The sequence below is a fragment of the Dama dama genome, chromosome 14 (assembly GCF_033118175.1).
Source record: "Dama dama isolate Ldn47 chromosome 14, ASM3311817v1, whole genome shotgun sequence".
Lineage (NCBI taxonomy): Eukaryota > Metazoa > Chordata > Mammalia > Artiodactyla > Cervidae > Dama > Dama dama.
In genome coordinates, this window is record NC_083694.1 from 59,123,877 (window position 1) to 59,136,286 (window position 12,410).

At 46.3% G+C, this 12,410-nt stretch overlaps 1 protein-coding gene across 3 annotated transcripts in view; it reads left to right on the forward strand.

Moving 5' to 3' along the window:
* Window positions 1-12,410, forward strand: part of CACNA1E (calcium voltage-gated channel subunit alpha1 E) — a 326,283-nt gene that overhangs the window by 26,805 nt on the left and 287,068 nt on the right. For all 3 annotated transcript variants that reach the window (XM_061161261.1, XM_061161262.1, XM_061161263.1), the window contains exons 2-3: window positions 2,252-2,357; window positions 3,206-3,345. In XM_061161261.1, coding sequence (XP_061017244.1) covers window positions 2,252-2,357; window positions 3,206-3,345 — 246 coding nt within the window. The remainder of the gene's footprint in view (window positions 1-2,251; window positions 2,358-3,205; window positions 3,346-12,410) is intronic.

Here is a 12,410-nt window from a genome sequence, read left to right on the forward strand (position 1 = left end):
TAAAGGCCCCAAGAATCCTACTGGGAGGAAACCTGCTCACCTTGACCGAACCCAGACTTTCCCACATACATTTGATTGCAAGTTCCCAGCACTAATATTCCGTGGCCTGCATTTTAGAAACATGCCCAAGTGTCCTCCACTTCTGTTGCTGTTTGTGGCTTGTTGTCATGTTCTTGGTTCTCTATCTTACACACATTCGCTGAGGGTGTTCTCAGGAAAGGGCATGGATTCCCAGACCAATTCTGCCCTGTTCCCATCTCCATTTTACCATTCGGATCTGGGAGATTATCAGCGCCTGAACCAAGCCCAGGACAGGCTATAGCCTATTCAGAGGGCTTATGGGACACTGAGTCCCGGTCGTTTTGGACTTGTTCAGAGCTCTGAGTTAAAGCCTGTGACGGGAAGGAGGAGAACTCCCTGCTGTGATCAGTGGTCCCTGGTGCGCCTGGATGAGTTGTGTGGGGGGATTTGTCACAAGAAAGGAGGCACGTTAAGTGAGATGAGCATCTCTGATGTGTGTTTGCTAGAGTGTTTGGCTCTCAGGGGCCTAGCTTGGTACCCAGAGAGACCGAAGCAGGAGGAATGGCGAGATGGCTAGGGGGCTTTCTCTTTCTATGCAGTGCAGTGAGGCTCTCCTCTGACTGAGCGGGTTTCAGTGAGCGCGGCGGGGTGTGGAGGCAGGAGGCTGGCTCTGAGGTTCTCCAAGCCCCATCCTGTTTTCAGATCTGGCTGCTTGACCTTGCAGGACAGCAGAGGCCGGCAGAACTGTCCTGAGGGTATGAGTCCTGGGCGAATGTTGGGTGTGTGGGAAAGGAAGACGGCCAGCTGCTGGGGCTGTGACTCAGGGGCGGATGGGGGCAGGGAGGAGGTGCTGCTAAGTGAAAATGAAAAGTTCCAGAGGCTTGGATGCAAGCCAACCATCTCACCCCCTGCAACCTACCATTCTAGCATCAGGACCAGAGCAACTGGTGGGCGAGTTGCATCCTGCATGGGCCCCCCTCCCCTCCGTCTGTCAAGGATGTGCAAGTGCCCTTTGACCATTGATGTTCACAGCCACATAATAACCTGGTAGGGATGGCGAGGCATCAGGGGACGTGTTTATGGTTTGTCCTCCCCCTGTGCCACCTAGGGAGGGTTCTGGGCCCTACATCCTGCACAGCCAGCCTGAATGGTGGCCGGCGTGGGGGGGACAAGGTCCCTTCCCCTCCCTCCACTTCACCGCACTTACTACCTGTTGCTCCTCCCTGGATTCCAGACACTGCCAGATCACAGGTTGCTCAGCAAGACCAGTGGCAGCAGTTCATTCCTGTTTGTCACAACAGTGGTTATAGAATGAAATCCCAGTGCAGAATGACTCTGGAGCTGGTGATTCCCTCTCCTTTTTTCTAGAAGTTCCCCACTCCCGCCTCCCCCTGGTTTTACAGCACAACCTTTCTGCGGGAGCCAGGATGCTGGCACTGGAATCACAGTCCTGTTTTTCAAAAAGTCACAGGGAGCCCACTCACCTCTCTTCAGAAAAATGCAACAGAAAACAAAGCCTGAATTCATTATCCACTCATTTGTAGTTTGATTCCTAGAGGCCCTGACTTCGGTGCCCTGGATGCAGGCTCATGATATGCATCTCTGCTTCCTTTAGATGTAGAAGCTTAGGAGAAAATAAGATGGGACAAAACTAGTTTCTCTCGGACCTGTTAAATATTATCCTGAACTGGATATTAAAAGGGAGCTCATGGAGAGAATGGCTTCTTTTCTAAGGGCCCTTCTTCTATTCAGTTGAGCAGAGCTTCTAGAGAGGGCACTCCAGGTATGATTCCCAGAGACAGCCATGGACAGCCGCAGCTGGATCCTTGCTGGATCAGTGGTTTGAAGACAGAAGAACATAGAGCCTGCAACAGCATCATTGTTTTTTCTTCTCTTTGTCCCACTTCCTTTTTCGGTCCTGGTTAATTCCCGGATATGTCACTGAATTCACTAAGAATCTGGCATGTCTGCCATATGCCTAATACATTATTTACTGACTGAATTCTTCCTTTCCTTGAGAAGATGCTTTGTGTTCAGAGTCTGATCAGAAACGGTTCTAGTTCCATGTGCAAAGGACCAGCCACTGTTCTGCCTGCCTGTCTGCTCCTGTTAATCATGCTGACTGCACAGACACGATGTGGGTTGATAAAGTTTGTGTGTGGATGTACACAGCCCTCTTGGAGGCTGTCCTCTCTTTGGTGATTCTGTTTCTTAACTCCTCCTTTCCCACGCCGTTTGAGTACATGATCTTGGCCACCATCATTGCCAATTGCATCGTCTTGGCCCTGGAGCAACATCTTCCTGAGGACGACAAGACCCCAATGTCCCGCAGACTGGTAGGTGCCTCCCTCCTCATCTTTCTTTCCCCCTGTTCCTCTTCTTCCCTGATTTCCCTCTCCTTTGCTTCATCACCTGGCCCCCTTCTCTCTTTTCCTACTCTACACTTCTGTGAGTTTGTTCTCTGCTGAGCAGCAGGTTGGTGACAAGTCCCACTGGGGTTCATAAAGAGGACTGACCTTTTAAATTCCTGCTCCCAGGATGTTCTGTGTCTCCAGGGCATGGCAGCCAGGCAAGAAGAAAGGAGAGGCCCAGGGTCTGCTTCCGTCTATCTTCTTCCTGGGGGACTTTGAGAATGAGAGGAAAAAGGGAGAGTAAAGGAGAGAGGGTGAAGGATGCTCAAAGCCTCTGTGCCTTCATGGTTCTGAACTTCCTAAATGTTTGTCCATATTCTCTGTAAAGAAATTATCCACGTGTCTAAAGTACTGCCCCTAAAGAGAACAAACAAAATGCTTAAAATCCAAACAAATGGGTAAGTGGCCCCAGTCTGATTACCCATGGATGAGAAAGGACTCTTAAGCTTCCAGCATTAAGTGATGACCAGCAGTGGGAATGCCAGCCCCTTCAAGGCAAAGCTAGCACCATCAGTGTTCACCTTGGGCAGACGGCTGGTCCTGGGTGTGAGCCCCACATCCACCCACTTCTGCAGCTGGCTTTCCTTGCTCCTGTGTACTCTGTGCGTCCTGTAGCACCCTCACTTCCCCCCTGTACACGGGGCTGGCTCAGCACAGGCATCCCGGTGTCCTATAGGAGAGAGGAAAAGTCAGAGCAGAGGGGTAGCTAGGCAGGGAGTGCCTTGGTTGAAGCAGTCCTCCTCTTACCAGCACCTCTGTTCTTTATCCCGCAGGAGAAGACAGAACCCTATTTCATTGGGATCTTTTGCTTCGAAGCTGGGATCAAAATCGTGGCCCTGGGGTTCATCTTCCATAAGGGCTCATACCTCCGCAATGGTTGGAATGTCATGGACTTCATCGTGGTCCTCAGTGGGTGAGTCCTCTTCCCGTTTCTTCTTTGTACGTGGAGGCGCCTGTGGGGTTGTGAAGTGGCTGGTGCAAGGAGCCTGGGAGTGGGGGAGACAATTCTATGGAGGAGAGGAGGAGGAAGAAGTTCAAGGATAAGATTCCCATGGTACTGAGCCGGGGCTGAGCCAGCTGCAGGGGTGTGCGGGTGTTCTGGAGATGCACATGGCATTAGACAGAGGCTGTGGGCCCACGGTCTGGCTGCTGCTGCTTCTGGTTTCCCATTCCATGCTCAGCTAGCACTGAACACACGTTTCCAAATGAGTTTTTTCACCAAGGCAAGCGGCCTGCCTTGGCATGAGGGACAACCCCCATAATGGGCCAAAGGATGCTATCAGGTGCAGTTTTCTTTAGGAGGTTGGGAAAGACTCTTTTAAGTATGCTTTCTGAAATGATAGTTGGGACTCGTGTCTTGACAACAGAGGATTTTTTTTTAATGATTTGCAGATTTATTTATTTATAGATTTATGCATATTTATAATATGAGAAGCTGTAAAACTGAATCATGTGAAAATGTTCGATAACACATCCCTTTGGAAATTGACATAGTAACACTACATCGTGTCACAGGTGGTGTATGTGAGGGCAGTACTTTTATTTAAATATTTTATAATTCTGCTTTTGAAAATGAATATAGTGCACCTCTACTGGGGCCAATCTGGTGCTGTTTTCAGCATGTGTGATGGGCCTTGGGACTGGTGATGGTGTGAGCATGCCTCCTCAGGCTTTTGTGGCTTCTCATGTGTCTCTGTATCAGGCTGCTCTTGGTACCTGCAGGCGAGGGGGCAGTCCGTGGGTCCTCTGTGGGGGTGGCAGCAAAGGGTGTAGCATGGAAAGTTGTTTACCCGCTGCCCAGAAGTTGAAACCTGTGAGGACAAGTGAAGAGCTGGGTGGAAAAGTGAGGAGCAGGGAGAGATGAGCTACCATTACTACTGAGCAAAGGCGGAGGGGAGCAAAGAAGACCTTTTTCTTTTTTCTTTTTCAGAGGAGTTGGGGCAGGTAAAATCTGACAAGAGTGAGAGTTTAGAAACACTTTCATCTTTTCATTGTCTTGTGCAACAGACATAATTGTCATACGTTTTAACCTTCATGTCAACTATGATTAAGTGAAAGGGGAAAAGTTGAAGGTGTAATAGACTGCTGCTGCTAAGTCACTTCGGTTGTGTCCGACTCTGTGCGACCCTATAGACGGCAGCCCACCAGACTCCACTGTCCCTAGGATTCTGTAGGCAAGAACACTGGAGTGGTTGCCATTTCCTTCTCCAATGCATGAAAGTGAAAAGTGAAAGTGAAGTCTCTCAGTCATGTCTGACTCTTCGCGACCCCATGGACTGCAACCTACCAGGCTCCTCTGTCCATGGGATTGTCCAGGCAAGAGTACTGGAGTGGGCTGCCATTGCCTTCTCTGGTAATAGACTAGAATGTATAAATAGAAACTAGTGAGCATTGAACCCCTTAGTATAGGGAACAGATAAGTAGTAGAGATGACTCTTTATGTTTGAAAACATCTGTTGTCTTACAAAAGGATCTTCTGAAGGTTATTTTTCTAAAAGAAAATGCTACTACTGCATTTAAAGTGTGATTTAGTGTGTAAAGATACAGCTTCTGCGTAGTGTTTCAGAAGTACATGGAATAGACTGTAGTACACCTGGGTGATGTCTTGTGGGTTTTATCCCCACTTAATTAAACTGTGACTGACAAATGAAATTTGTCTATATTTAAGGTATACAATGTGATGATTTGATACATTATAAAATAATTACTGCAATCAAACTGATTAACATATCCATCATCTCACATAGTTACTCTTTTACTTTTGGTGGTTAGAACACTTGAAAACTACACTTTAAGCAAATTTCAGGTATGTTGTACATTATTATTTATGATAATATAGTAATAATATAATAATATATGCATTATTATTTACCATGGGGAATACTAGGTCTCCAGAATGTATATACATCTGTAGCTGAAAGTTTTTACCCTTTGATCAATAGCTTCCCCTTTCCCCTACCCCTAGTCCCTCATAACCACCATTCCTTCCACTGTTACAATGACTTCCACTTCTAAAAAATTAGTATAATTAATATAACTGAGATCGTGCAGCATTTGTCTTTATTTTTCATAGTGTCTTTTAGGTTCACCCATGTTGTTGCAAATAGCAAGATTTCCTTTTTAAAGACTGAATAATATTCTTATGTGTGTGTGCGTGCACGTATATCTGTATCGTAGTTTCTTTATCCATTCATTCACTGATGGAAATTTACGTTGTGTCCATATCTGGCTAATGTGAATAAATTGCAATGCACATGGAACTGTAGACATCACTTTGAAGATAATGATTTCATTTTCTTTGGACATGAAATGTCCATTTCATTTTCTTTGGACACAATAACCAGAAATGAAATTACTGGATTATATGGTAATTCTATTTTTAATTCTTCTGAGGAATTTCCATGCTATTTTCTACAGTAACTGTGCCAATTTACATTTCCACCAACAATGCATGAGAGTTCTTTTTTCTCCACATCTTCACCAACAATTGTTGTCTTTTGACTTTTTGCTAATATTAATAGCTTGGGAATATTTTAAATGTCCCTACAAGAATATATACTATATAAACAGTCCCCAACTTATGATGGTTTACCTTACAATTTTTTTTAGTTTCCGATGATGCAAAAGCAATACTGTTCCAGTAGCAATTGAACTTTGAATTTTGATGTTTTCCATAGGCAGTATGGTACTGTCTTGTGATGCTGGGCAGTGGCAGATACAGCTCCCAGTCAGCCCTGAGATCATGAGGGTTATCATTGTGTTTTTTACTTTCAGTATAGCATTCAATAAATTACATGAGATAGTCAACACTTAATTAAAAAATTAGCTTTGTGTTGTGTGAGTTTACCTAACTGTATTCTAATGGAAGTGTTCTAAGAACATGTAAGGTAACTAGGCTCAGCTATGCTGTTATTAGGTTCAGTCAGTCAGTCAGTTCAGTCACTCAGTTGTGTCCGACTCTTTTTGACCTCATGGACTGCAGCACACCAGGCCTCCCTGTCCATCACCAACTCCCGGAGCTTGTTCAAACTCATGTCCATTGAGTCAGTGATGCCATCCAACCATCTCATCCTCTGTCATCCCCTTCTCCTCCTGCCTTCAATCTTTCTCAGCATCAGGGTCTTCTCCAGAGAGTCACTTCTTCACGTCAGGTGGCCAAAGTATTGGAGCTTCAACTTCAGCATCAGTCCTTCCAATAAATATTCAGGACTGATTTCCTTTGGGATTGACTTGTTTGATCTCCTTGGAGTCCAAGGGACTCTCAAGAGTCTTCTTCAACACCACAATTCAAAAGCATCAATTCTTTGGTTCTCAGCTTTTTTTATAGTCCAACTCTCACATCCATACATGACTACTGGAAAAACCATAGCTTTGACTAAATGGACCTTTGTTGGCAAAGTAATGTCTCTGCTTTATAATATGCTATCTAGGTTGGTCATAGCTTTTCTTCCAAGGAACAAGCATCTTTTAATTTCATGCTGCAGTCACCATCTGCAGTGATTTTGGAGCTCAAGAAAATAAAGTCTGTCACTGTCTCCATTGTTCATTAGGTTAGGTGTATTAAATGTGTTTTCAGCTTATTGTTGTTTTCAGCTTATGGTGGGTTTATTGGGGTGTCACCTCATCGTAAGTCATGGAAGATCTATACAGTAAAAGGCCTTAAATGAGTCTGAATCATTTTAGAAATATGATCTGTTTAAAAGAAGACTACTGTAATGTGTGGGTTAAATGTTAAAATTATGTGAATTCTTAGTCTCACTAAGTCTTATATGTGTCAGAGGCCATTTGAAATTTCCTGTCTAGTCCATTTGTTTTCATTTCAAACTATTCTATGTTCAATAAGGAAAATTTGGAAAATACTGAAAAAAAGAAAAAAAGTCACTAAGAAAAATTCCTGATTATTTTGTGGTATTTCCTTCCAGCCTTTTTAATGCTTAGCAAGCTCTCTTTTCAATGCTTGTAATTTTGCTGCATTTTCTCAGTATATTATGGGCATAGTACATGTTACTCCATATTTTGGTAAAAAGTGGTGAAGACTGCTCAGCAGTTTATGAAGTAGATGTACTCAGCTTATGTATCCATTTTTGCAATTATCTGAGACTTAGGTTGCTTTCTGGGTTTGGCTGTTATGAATAATTATTAAAGATGCTCCAGTGTACATCTTTTGGGTGTCACATTTTAAGAGGCATTGTGACAGGTTGAAGTTCTTCTAGACGAGAATCTGCCTTACTGGGGTGGGGCCTAAGATGTGTGGGGGAAGATGGAGGAACTGGCATTGAAGGACAAGAGAAGCTGGTGGGAGCCACAAACTTGGCCTTCAAATGAGCGTTGGCACATGATTGAAGGGGCAGATTTGTAGAGGTCAGCAGAATCCTTCATCAGTGTAACCAGCAGGGCCCTCTGTGTCCCCTTGTGTGGGGTGCACACGAGTGGGCATGGGTGCTGAGCCCTTGGCCAAGCCACTTGTCCCCTCTGCTTTCTCTCCCACCAGCCCTGGTGTCTGCCATTCTTAGCAGCTCCTCAAACTTTGCTGAAAGGCCACTGCCATCCATCTGAACCAATAGGACTTTGCCCCTGTTCTTCCTGAACCTACTCTTTCTTTCTTTCCAGGGAAGGGGCGTGGCACTCTTGAGATCCAAGCTCAGAGTTGTGATTCTATCCCATGGGAATGGATAATCAAAATTTGTCTTCCGTTTGGACAGTGTTTTCATCTACCATGTCACATTGCTTCTAAAATGCATTTTTCTCCTGCTGGTGGTGCATGTCTAAAATATGCAGCCTGCATCTTACAATAATGGCATGATATAATTTAATTGACAGCATTCATCTCTCTTGGTGGTGAGTAAAACCACAGGGCACCTACAACTCTTGGGGTCTTAGCTATAGTGAATATGTTGTCATACAAGCCCAGGGAAGCAGGTAGATCAGATTTGAGATCGGAGTCATCCAGTAGTCAGAGGGGGTAAGTGCTCAGCCCAAGACCGCTGGCAGCTTGACAGCAGATCCAGAGTTGGGACATGTCCTTTGACCCAGGGCTGGTGTGCTGCCCCTGCTGGTGCAGCCCCCTCTCCAGGCTTCCTGACGCCCATCCCATGAGCAGCCCATGCTGGCCGCTCTGACTTCTCATCTCAGCTCCAGGTATCCCCTCCATCTGCCTGCTGCGCAGAGGGGGAGGGACACCGCTGGAGCGGGACATCGCCTCGGGCTGAGGCTGTCCAGCTTCTCAGCCCTCAGAGTGTGAGGGGAGGTAGGAAGGGAGCTGAGGTGCCAGACCGCTGACTCAACCAAAGACCTGCCGTTAGTGTCCTTTGTTCAGAGACAGGGGCTTGGGGGGCCTGGGCCACTGCCTTCTGCCTGAACGCCAGACCTGCTAACCTTCAGAATTCTTAGGTCTGTAAGCTGAGGCAGTTCATGGTTCAGAGTTAATTTATGTACATTATTCATAGAACCCTCATAATCCCCCAAATGGGATCTTGTTATCCCCATTTTATAGATGAAGCAACCAAGGTTCAGAGAGGATATGTGATATACTGCAGGTGCCAGAGCCGGACTTGAGCCCACATTTTCTGGCTCCAAGTTCCTTCTTCAGCAGTCATTTCCCCGCGCTGTCAGTGACCTCCCCACCTCACAGGCTCTGCAGCTCTCTGCTTGTGTGTTTCTTCGGTCCCCTTGAAGCCATGTGGGGTGGGCTCAGGGAACAGTATCATCAGGTGGGTGTCCCGGAGCCAGAGCTGAAGCTTTACATGTGACTTGAAGAGGACTAGAGCCCCGTGTGTCCATCCTAAGACGTCCGTCCATGGGCTTAGAATACATCCAGCTCCCTGCTCTGTGGTTAAGAAGGCACGTTACTTAACTCTCATGGTTTCATGTGTAAAAACTGAACTAGAAGGTCTACCTTGTTTCATAAATTGGCTTGTTCATCCATCCATCCATTTATTCAACAAACTGTATGTTGTTGAACACTCAAATTCTGGAACTGAGAAACACCAAGGTTAATGTATTCTCATTTCTTCTAAAAGACAGTGAATTTGCCATTCTTTTAACAAATTATGGTGGCTCAGATGGTAAAGAATCTGCCTGTAATGCAGGAGACCAGGCTTTAATCCCTGGGTCAGGGAGATCTCTTGGAAAAGGGAATGGCTATCCCCTCTAGTATTCTTGCCTAGACAATTCCATGGACAGAGGAGCCTGGTGGGCTTATAGTCCATGATGTCACAAAGAGTTGGACATGACTGAGTGAGTAATACTTTTACTTCGCTTTCATTTTCTTAACAAATTATTTCCTTACATAACTTGGGATCTCTCCTATATTAGTAACAATTCAAGAGATGCTATTTCTAAATATTTATTAGGTCACCTGGATAATTCTAAATTATTTGAAGTCATTATTACATATTAGCCTTAAAAACAGGTCACAGCCCGTAGAATAGATGGGTAATGATAGGGGAGGATTAGAACTCAGAGGCACTCCTAACCCATGGGTAGGAATAGGAAAGTGAGGGCCAGGATTGTGTCTTTGAACCCTGTTCATGTCTGTGCATGATTAGAGTAGGTACTTAATAAATGCTGGTAGAATGGAATCACTTGGTCCATGCCAGATTCTCTTGTCACTGATTAGATGTGAAGGAGGGTGCTGGGGGCACCCTGAAACTGTCAGTCAGAGGGGGTCACCTATTCCCAGTCCTTTCCTTGGTCTGTCCAAGCCAAGCCTTACCTACAGCTCTCGCAGGTAGCTATGACCCAGCCCAGCTGCTCGAGTCCAGATCACTCCGTTAGAGAAATGGGAGCTGGGAACTGAGTCTCCAGGTGAGTAAGAGATATTGGACTTCCTGTTGTTTGGCCTGTTTACTGGACTCTCAGGCTTACCTTTTGGGATTGCTTCCTGAGTGACGAGTGCAAGGGATGGGGTCAGAGCTGAATACTGATGACCCAACTTCCTAGAGGTGCTGTGGGCAGGTGGAGGGATATGGAGAGAAGGGCACTATTGCCTCACACCGCATTTTTCATGTAATGAAAGCTGTTATCTATTGAGCCATATTGCAAAAATGACATTTATATCTATATCTTTATTGCTCAGAACATACTTTACAATCAGTTTTGCTAGCTTTTCTGTGGGAGATGACCTCTATTGGCTAGTCTGTTAGCTGCAAATATGTGAGTACTAACTCTGAAGAGTGGGCAGGTGTATCTGAGCCTCCTTCCTCCACCAAGGCCATCATTCCAGGGCCCAGGTGACCACCTGTCCCCACCCCTCTGTCTTCCTTCAAGTCCTTCAGGAGATATCGTTGAGGACCCACGATGTGCCAGGCACTGTGCTGCATGTGGGTGGTGCAGGGCTGAGTGTCCCCAGCAGGGGGCCAGGTGTCTTGAAAACCCAGAGGAAGGGCACCAATCTAGCTCTGGGAACTGGGGAAGACTTCCTGGAGGAAGTAACATTGAAATTGGGATGTGAGGGCAGGCCGATAGGACTTAGACAAGGAAAAGTGGAAGCGCTTTTCTGGGTAAGAGAATTTTCATACAAATCCTTGAAGCTGAGAGAGAGCACACAGGATGCTTCCGGGGAGTTGGCCAGGGGAATACTGAGCAATGCTCCCAGAGAGGGCAGCAGGGGCCAGCTGAGGCCACGTGGGAGGAGCTCCTAGTGGAGCCAGAGGCAGAGGGACCCACTGAAGGCTTTGAGCAGGGACTGGTTTGAGCAGTGATTGGTTCTAACCCTGTGCTCGATGCCGTGCAGGTCTTTTTCATCCTGAAATTCACTTTGAGTAAAGAGTATGGAAAAGAGAGAGGGGAACCATTGCCATACCCTGAGCTGCAGTTTGGGAGGAAGGATGAAGGGTAAAGGGAACGGGGAGGAGAAGAGCCTGAGGAGACGCCGCAGAAGGGCTGGGAGCTGCCATTGGAGGTCCCCAGCTTCTCACCATGGCACAAGCAGAGTGGTTCAGCCTGGAGCCTGTTGGTAGGAGGACGCTATCTGGAGCTAAATATACATCGATAGGTATTTTTAGAGGGTTTCTGTAAGGAGGCCGCCCTAATACACGCATTCCCGAGCAGTTAAAGATCGAGGAAAGCACAGTTTTCCTTCCCCAGCACCGTCTCCCCAGTGCTGAGAATGTGGGGGAGGTGTTGATAACGCAGTCCCGGGGCCCCCAGCCCAATTTAAATCTCTGTGGTACTAGAATGATAGCACTTGGGATTTATATAGCATCTCCGTGCCAGTGAGCCTGGCGAGCTTTTACAGACCTGTCTTGTACTCATTCTCTCCACTCTAAGTGGGTGAAGCAAGTGGCGGGTGGGGAGCAGGGAAGGGCTGGGTACAGGGAGGAGTCATTGGAGCTTGTTGTTTCAGAGATGGGGAAACTGAGGCCAAGTGAGGCAATGTGGGGGGTAGGAGCTGCTCAAAGGAACTGAGGCAGTAGAAGGAGACGAGATCTCGGGTGCCTTCATCCTGATGTTGGGGTGCTCCGCTAGCCCTAAGCTAGACCGCTTCTCAAGTTCTCTCTCCAGTGGAGTTGGGCTGCTCGTCTGAACGCCCTCCACCTCCTCACCAGCTCCTCGCTCGTTTCTAGCTCCACTTTGGGGGAACACAGCTGCTGCTTGCAGCTTCTCCTTTTCTCAGAACATTAGTTTTCTGTTTTAATTGCATTTCCCTCCAGATGGGTTCATGATGGAAAAGATAGTTAGGATGCGGAATTTGGATTCAGGGAGGAGGTGGGCATAAGGCAAAACATGGAGCTCTTGGAGGTCTCTTCTTTGCTCTTTGATGATGATAAACTTTCTTTTGGGGAGACTTCAGATGAGAGTCCCAGCTAGTAGTTGATAAGCAGTTGAGCTGCAGTTGCTCCTTGGGTGGGAGATCATTTCTTATTACATAGACCCTTGATCCCTTTTCTCTATTGAGACTCATCATTGATTCATTCTACAGATATTTATTGCATGATAAGAGTAGGTATTTACTATGTAAGTAGGTATTTACTATGT